The sequence below is a fragment of the Phyllobates terribilis genome, unplaced genomic scaffold (assembly GCF_046119375.1).
Source record: "Phyllobates terribilis strain yellow unplaced genomic scaffold, ASM4611937v1 Scaffold_51__1_contigs__length_9155689, whole genome shotgun sequence".
NCBI classification, from domain to species: domain Eukaryota; kingdom Metazoa; phylum Chordata; class Amphibia; order Anura; family Dendrobatidae; genus Phyllobates; species Phyllobates terribilis.
In genome coordinates, this window is record NW_027362811.1 from 5,557,709 (window position 1) to 5,566,259 (window position 8,551).

Sequence of the window (8,551 nt, forward strand, 5' to 3'; positions counted from 1 at the left end):
AGGGGCGGCTGGGGACTGAGTATGGATACCTCGTTGCCGAAGCAGCCATGAGGTAGTGGCCAGCTTCGGCCTCCTCCAAACTAAAAGGCCCCATTTCAAGTGCAAGCAAGCAGTATGGTATAACAGCCTGGGGGTGGGTGGGTGGCAGGCTGCACACTTAGGCTTGCATTCCAAGAAAACAAAGCAGATGCTAACTTCTATCATCATCATCATGCTGGTTCTCTGGTGGGCTCGTCCAATGCTGCCCTAAAGCAGGCAAGGGTAAGAAAAGTGTGTGGGAAGGTGACAGGAGAAATAGGGGTGGCTGGGGACCGTTTATGGACACCCGGCCGCCCCCTGGCGGCTGGGGATCGAGCATGGACACCCGGCCGCCGGGCGGCTGGGAACTGAGTATGGATACCTCGCTGCCGAAGCAGCCATGAGGTAGTGACCAGCCTCGGCCTCCTGCAAACTAAAAGGCCCCATTTCAAGTGCAAGCTAGCAGCATAGTATTTCAGCCTGCGGGTGGGTGGGTGGTTGGCTGCATATTTGCGCTTGCATTGCAAGGAATGGGGGAGGTACAATTGAACACTGCCCTGGGACAAGGACTTGCACGGGGATAGTTGCAAGTCTGCATCTTCTGATGCGGCAAGGATGACTTCTGATGGGCACACTTTTAGGCAGTGACCTGGGTTTCAGAGATGCTTCCAGGGGTCTTCCCCATGCTGTTCCCATGTCTTTTCAGCACTGTATGCATGTGTCACATAGCACATGGCCATATGAGGTTGTAAAATGTTAAAATGACATTTCCCTGTGAATGCATTTGTAACGGTTGAAAGCAATACAAAAGTGCAAAAACACATAAAAAATGCTACTTGTCAACATAGCCCAAGGTGTGGAGGAGTATTTTTTTGGGGTTATTTATTTTACCTTATACACAAGTCTTTACTCTGGAAAGGAACTTCCTTAACATATTTCACAGGAAAGCAGTTTCAGTTTCGTTTTTGAACGTTTTATTGTGAGCCCTTAAAAGTGGCTTAATACCTCTGACCATGTTGTTGATAGCAGTGACCTGGGGGTCAGAAATGCTTCCTGGGGCGATCCGCATGCTGTCCCCATGTAATTTGAGCACTGTCACTATCGTTTTGGGCACTTGTTAGGCTTTTAAAAGACTGCCGGGGGTGCCGCCGCAAAAATGCTCGGGTCTCCCATAGACTAACATTGGGCTCGTTGCTCGGGTCGAGCACCCGAGTATCACGGCGAGCTCGGCCCGAGCTTCGAGCACCCGAGCATTTTAGTGCTCGCTCAACACTACTCACTAGTCCACAGTTCAAACAGACCATGATTAAGACTGCACGTCGAAACACGCAGGTCGAGACAGCTGTGATCCTTCTGTGCACTAAGACTTATTATGGTGCTAGCAACATATTTTAATGGCTCAATAAAAGCTATGTTTTACTCAAGTTTATAGCCTCATACACCGGATCATTCCTGCTATTTCTGATTTTAATATCTGCTTTTTTATGGAGTTTTTCTTGTCATATAGGAAATCCTAAGGCCAGAAATAAACCCCATAAAACACTGTACATGGAGACTTTGGTATCAAATAACTCCTATCTTGGTGTTCTTCCAAACAAGCTTTTATAAATGCCTCAAACTTTTGTGTGTCAATCAGACCTGAGATCTAACGTTATAGAAGTTGACAGTCTGGTGAAGACGGGAAACATATAGTGATGTAGTCAGTGGCCGACTCTGGCCAAATACGTTTATAGAGCCGTAGTTGAAGATGAAGATTTCGTCCTCAACATGAAGTAGTTATTTCTCATGTCACGTGTAATGAATATCTCCTGCAGTATTGCTAATGCCGATTCCAATGTCGGTAAATTAGATAAGAATTAAAAATAAGGAAGATGAGTCTATGAGAAAGGTATTCACCTGCAGATTCTGTGGAAGAAACTGCTTGTTGTCTGTGGCCTAAAATATATAGGTTTTATTAGTAGATGTAAAGAAGAAAACTAGATACTGTAAAACATAAATCTCCTCAAATGTTTCCCTTATTATCTCCAGTAATTGTATTATTACACAGGATATTTATGACGTTACATCAGTTCAACTTCTCATTCAGGTCTCTACAATATCGGATCCTGTCAGTGAATATCTTCTATGTAAGAGAATTTTCCTGATTTACCCATCAAAGATGAATATGGACAGAGACAAAATGGCGGAGAGGATATTACACCTCACCCTAGAGATCCTCTTCTGGTTTACTGGAGAGGTGAGAGATTCTGATGATGTCACATTACATCATTCTTATCTATAGGAATAACAGATGGACAGAACTGGAGAGGTGAGGACTCTGGAAATGTCTATAGTGAGATGTATTAATGTGTCTCTCTATAACCCTATAACCAGGATTACATAGTAGTGAAGAAGACCTCTAGTGAGCGCTGTCAGGACTTTTTGTCTGAGGGATGGGAAAGAACCCTGAGCCCAATCACGGAGCTTTCACCTCACCCCCTGATGCATGAGGACATCAATGACCAGAAGATCCTAGATCTCACCTACAAGATGATTGAGCTGCTGACTGGAGAGGTGACACTGCTAGGAATGCTGGGACATTTTACAGTAAAGCTATGAAGGGATCGGAGGGATAACTCTATCATTGTATGTGTCAGGTTCCTATAAGGTGTCAGGACGTCACCGTCTATTTCTCCATGGAGGAGTGGGAGTATTTAAAAGGACACAAAGATCTGTACAATGACATCATGATGGAGGTTCCCCAGCCCCTCACATCACCAGGTAATAGACAGGACTAAATACACACGGCCTATAATTATCTGTATGTAAAGAATGAATTCAGTCCCTATATGTGTTTCCTCCAGCTCTATCCAGTAAGAGGACAACACCAGAGAGATGTCCCCGTCCTCTTCTTCCACAGAACTGTAAACAAGAAGATCCCAATGTTCCTCAGGATCATCAGGTAGATGGAGAGAAGGTGTCATGAGATCTCCCCTATGATGTGTAGACGGCTGTGAAGGTCTTGTGCTCAGTCTTGTTTTATCCACCAGTATTATATGTTTTGTACTTGTGTAATGAGAACGGTGGAGATGACAGGATTAATCACAGGGCCTCCATCTCACCCCTTCATACATGAGGACATCAATGACCAGAAGATCCTAGAACTCGCCTACAAGATGATTGAGCTGCTGACTGGAGAGGTGACACTGCTGGGAATGCTGGGACATTATACAGTAACGCTATGGAGGGATCGAGGGGATGACGGTATCATTGTATGTGTCAGGATGTCGCCATCTATTTCTCCATGGAGGAGTGGGAGTATTTAGAAGGACACAAAGATCTGTACAAGGACATCATGATGGAGGTTCCCCAACCCCTCACATCACCAGGTAATAGACAGGACTGAATACACACGGCCTATAATTATCCATATTTAAAGAATGAATTCAGTCCCTGTATGTGTTTTCTCCAGATCTATCCAGTAAGAGGACAACACCAGAGAGATGTCCACGTCCTCTTTTACAACAGGACTGTAAACAAGAAGATCCCAATATTCCTCAGGATCATCAGGTAGATGGAGAGAAGGTTTCATGAGATCTCCCCTATGATGTGTATACGGCTGTGAAGGTCTTGTGTTCGTTCTTGGTTTATCCACCAGTATTATATGGTTTATACTTGTGTAATGCGAACGGTGGATTAGAGCTGATCATAGGTGTGACTTCTCCATCTGTCTGTGACTTGTACAATATTTGTTTCAGGGTGAAGATCTGACCCATATTAATACTACAGAAACATATGTGAGGGGTGATGAGTGGTGTAAAGAGGAGATCCCTACAGATAGCAGTCCAGGTGAGTAGTAACCACTAAATGCAGAGAAGTCACAGATTCTTCTCAGTCACAGGCTCATTTACCGGTCATGTAGTCAGGCCATATCACAATCGTGTGATCACCATTTTGCATCTAGACCAATACATTGTCCTCCACCAAAAACTGTTCAAATGACTTTGGGCATTGAAACCCCTTTTCTATAGAACTTACAACCTGGAAGATCCACCTACCAACTGAAATGAGAAGATCCTGACTCTTATCTGCCCAGATCTGTAAATTACCAATCCAAATGACAGCATATGTAGAAAGTGCTAACAAGTTAGAAAATCACTTGAAGATATATATTATGATGGGCCTGTGAGAGAAAGCGGAGTGTAATGATGCTGTTGGCTTCCTAGAATCCTGATATCTTATTGGATGAATCTACCTTCTCTCCCTTCTGTGCCGCTGAATGTGCTCATATGGTCCCTACAAGACCAGGTCCAGTCTTTGTAACCAAACCTTGCTTTTGCGATTGACAACTTTAAACATGCAATGAGGGCCAAGTGTGAATTTCTGTACAATAACAACAGAGTTTCCCTTTATCCTGACTTTTCAATTTAATTTTAAACCAAATAACTTCAAATAGAATCGCGATGAAGTATACAAAAAACATTACACCTGTACCATAATATATCTCTAAACTGTGCATGGCTGATGGCTGTAATATACATTTATTCATGCCTGTAGGAGATAATTTAGCATGAGTTGAGCCCTGGTTTCATGGATTCACTCCACGTCATAAATTATATTATCGATCCTAAAGAATTCAGATACAATCTATCCTGAAATGGGGAGCACTAATACTTTCTCTACTCTTCTGGTCAGGACTCATAGTAGCTCCAATGGTCCACCATAAATAAGTGCAACTCTGGTTTAGTGTTGGAGTTTTCCCCCCTAAACATACGTTCTTGTTGGGGATGTAATGTGTTTTTGTTTTTTTTTAATTCTGTCTTTTTTTAACAGGTTCATTCTCCATGGTAGTTTGATTATGGTCGGATAGGCCTGCCTCACTTATGTGAGTTTGTAACTCCCTGGTAGTCTTTAAAAAAAAGGTCTCCATTGTCTCTTCCAAATGCCCAAGATCTAAATTTAAGACACCTCAGTTCTGCACTATTATAAAAAGTTCTCATTAAATGTATATTTCTTCTTGAAACTCATCTGATAGAAAATATTGGCCCTTACTATAGTTCAAAATGCCAGGAGCTACCAAGAAACATACTCTATTTACCCCAGAAAGGTTTCACCACTAGTTACTCTTTTTTTTTTTTTTTCATTAGATGTGTTATTATCTATAGTCAAAGTTTTGCCCATCACCCTTTAACCCCTCTACATGGATCTGTACTTGCACAAAGACCCCTAGGCTTTGGCTACAGTGTAGCCTGCTGTTTTGTGAGATGACAAGAAGTCTAGTCAGGTGGCCGGATCAGAACCAGGAGGGCAGAGAAAATACAAAATCTGAAGACACAATAGGAGTCAGTAAACAGGCTGGGATCACAAGAAGAAACTAAGAAGAAAATACACAACACGGGAGCTGCACAGAGAGAACTTAACCAGCAGAGAGCAAGGCTGTATCTGGCAGCTTCCGGCATTATGCATGAGCTTTAGTAGGGTGTAGTGCTTTACATTTGAGTTAAGTAGGAAGTATATTTGATTTTGGAAGAGCGGATTTTGCTGGATTGGTTTCTTGAAGCCATGTTGCTTTTCAAGAGCCTTTGAGCCACTAATGATGTGGAAACCTCTGTTTTTCCATTGACAGATGATGGACCTGAGTGGGAGCTTGTGTTTTTGTGAGAGGACTAGAAATTTTTATTGGCATCATTTTCGCATATTTTATATTTGGGAGGCAGAATGAACAAACAGTTGAGCACCGCTGTTTGTTCATTCACAGTTTAGACTGTGAACTGTCATTGTCTAGGTGAATAATTCAATATTTTTACATAACTTGCCATTTGTACCAACAGTTTATGTAGAAATATTCAAAAATATAAATTTCAAGAATATTTTATTCAAATATAATATTTTTTTTTACTTAGATGACTGTACCAGGAGATCAGAGGGACAGCTGACATCTTCAATTTTCAAATCAGATGAGCTTGAGATCCCACAGGATACAATTGAAGGAAATGCCATTACTCCAGATATACCATCATCCCTTCACAGCAAAGATGTGTCATCTGATCCTTTGAAACAGGTCCTGTCTTCTGATTCATTACCGACTACTAAAAAAAATCAAAGTCACAAAATAAGCATTAAAAAACTAACTGCTCCTAAAGCTAAGAAGCCATTTTCATGTTCAGAGTATGGAAATAGTTTTCCCCTCAAAAACTTTTTTCTTAAACATCAAAGAATTCACACAGCAAAGAATAGATTTTCTTGTTCCAAGTGTATGAAATGTTTTAACAAGAAATCAGATCTTGTTAAGCACCAGAGAACTCACACAGGTGAAAAGCCTTTTTCTTGTTCAGAATGTGGGAAGTGTTTTAACCAGAAATCACATCTTGTTACACATCAGAGAATTCAAACAGGGGAGAAGCCTTTTTACTGTTCAGAATGTGGGAAATGTTTTAACCAGAAATTGAATCTTGTTACACATAAGAGAACTCATACAGGGGAGAAGCCTTTTTCCTGTTCAGAATGTGGGAAATGTTTTAACAAGAAATCAAATCATCTTAGTCACCAGAGAACTCACACAGGGAAGATGTCTTTTTCCTGTTCAGAATGTGGTAAATGTTTTAACAAGAAATCAAATCTTCTTAGTCACCAGAGAACTCACACAGGGGAGAAGCCTTTTTCCTGTTCAGAATGTGGGAAATGTTTTAACCAGAAATCAGATGTTGTTAGACATAAGAGAATTCACACCGGGGAGAAACCTTTTTCCTGTTCAGAATGTGGGAAATGTTTTAACCAGAAATCAGGTCTTGTTATTCATCAGAGAAGTCACACAGGGGAGCAGCCTTTTCCATGTTCAGAAGGTGGGAAATGTTTTAACCAGAAATCAGGTCTTGTTATACATCAGAGAAGTCACACAGGGGAGCAGCCTTTTTCCTGTTCAGAATGTGGGAAATATTTTAAACAGAAATCAGCTGTTGTTAGACATCAGAGAAGTCACACAGGGGAGAAGCCTTTTTCCTGTTCAGAATGTGGTAAATGTTTTAACCAGAAATCAGCTGCTGTTAGACATCAGAGAAGTCACACAGGGGAGAAGCCTTTTTTATATCCTAATTTGGAAAATGTTTTACTTGAAAAGACACACTTTTAGCAAGAAAAAATATTGCTAATAAGTGAGTGTGTCCTATAGACTGGGGGTAGCTTCATGTGACCGAGAACAATGAGACAGTGTCCTTATTGATCAGTGAGAGAACTGCTCTCTCCTCCAGCTCTGCACTTATCTAACTGGTGCAGAGCAGGAGAGGAAGGTACCGGGACCTGTACAGAGGCTGCACGTCCTGACTGAGCAGCTGAAGAACCTTCCACCCGACTAGCTCAAGGACCTTTCAGATCATGTAACACTGTTTTACATATTTTTAAAAGTCGTTAGGTTCTTTTATGAACTGAACCATTTCTTAATGAGTTTGACCTCCTGAATTCAAATTGGACAATGAGTTTTCCTTTTACTGCTACATATAATTAATGATAAAAGTTTCAGTACCTTGAGACATTATTCTTTTTGTAAATATACAGATGCAGAATATTTTGTTATGACAATTTTCTGATATTTATTTAGAGAAAACTTAGCAACAATTCAAATAACTAAAACCTGTCTAAACACTATTACAAATTATAAACAGTTACAGAAATTGCACTACAAAACTTGGTCCTCGTTCAGTGACAACTGTTTTTTGCTTGTTTCTTGTATTGCTGCATTGGATCATCTCTTAAAATTATGCAACAGTAATCTGCAAGCATTTATGGATTCCATTTTCCTTGATATATTTTCTCCATAGCTTCAATATCTTGGTTACATCATCACCATCTTCATCTCACTACTCCGCAGTTTGATGGAAGAAAGTCTAGAATGTAAGAAATTAATCGTTAAGGACATGTTACTGCCAAGATCCTTATATGTTTTGAGGAGAAATAACACCAACTCTGCTCTTGAGTTTCCCAAAAAGTTAGTTACCACAAATGAAAATGTAAACCATACAGCCTTTTCCTTGCCCTGCAACAAACGAAGAAGATGGCCAGTCCCTTTTATTGTAGCAATATTATCTTGCGCGACTACCCCACTCACACAGTAAGTTGGTGTCCAGTGTATCCACCCTGGAGACCAAATAAGAGGGCAACAACCGTAACGACATGTGTGAACAAGCACATGTAGGAGCTCCTGCTGAGCATCTAGCTATTTATCCGATATTGGACCTGATGACCATCCTGAAAATTGTCATACATCTACCAGATAACTTTCTGAGTGTGGAGGTGCTTTGCTCCAGGGGAAAAAATGACCAAGAAAAGCCACAGAGACTGTGGGAGAAGCAGGATCTCAGCTCCAAGATGACACCACAGTCATCACACTGGAGACAGATTGAGCAGGGAAGATTAGCAGGAGGGAAGTGGTGGCGAGGCTGGAACAGTTTGCCTACACAGAAAGGCAGGTCTCAGCAGATGACAGTGGCCATCTTATAACAGCTACCTTGCACCTGTGCATGGGCTCCAGAGTGGAGGAGTTGGGTGAGCAGGAGATGGG

At 41.4% G+C, this 8,551-nt stretch overlaps 1 protein-coding gene across 1 annotated transcript; it reads left to right on the plus strand.

Annotated features, from left to right (window-relative positions):
- Positions 1-2,178: 2,178 nt before the first annotated feature.
- On the plus strand, positions 2,179-8,046 carry LOC141191705 (oocyte zinc finger protein XlCOF8.4-like). Its single transcript, XM_073661647.1, has 7 exons — positions 2,179-2,254; positions 2,392-2,571; positions 2,655-2,778; positions 3,470-3,567; positions 3,756-3,846; positions 5,901-6,308; positions 7,812-8,046. Exons 1-7 carry the CDS (start codon positions 2,183-2,185, stop codon positions 7,886-7,888), a joined length of 1,050 nt encoding a protein of 349 aa, XP_073517748.1. The 5' UTR covers positions 2,179-2,182; the 3' UTR covers positions 7,889-8,046.
- Positions 8,047-8,551: the final 505 nt, after the last annotated feature.

Excerpts from the sequence above, each read along its gene's own strand:
- LOC141191705 (XM_073661647.1), top strand. The coding sequence starts at position 2,183 with ATGGACAGAGACAAAATGGCGGAGAGGATATTACACCTCACCCTAGAG. Across the intron at positions 2,255-2,391 it reads TCTTCTGGTTTACTGGAGAG|GATTACATAGTAGTGAAGAA; the intron begins GTGAGAGATTCT and ends CCCTATAACCAG. Across the intron at positions 3,847-5,900 it reads CCCTACAGATAGCAGTCCAG|ATGACTGTACCAGGAGATCA; the intron begins GTGAGTAGTAAC and ends TTTTTTACTTAG.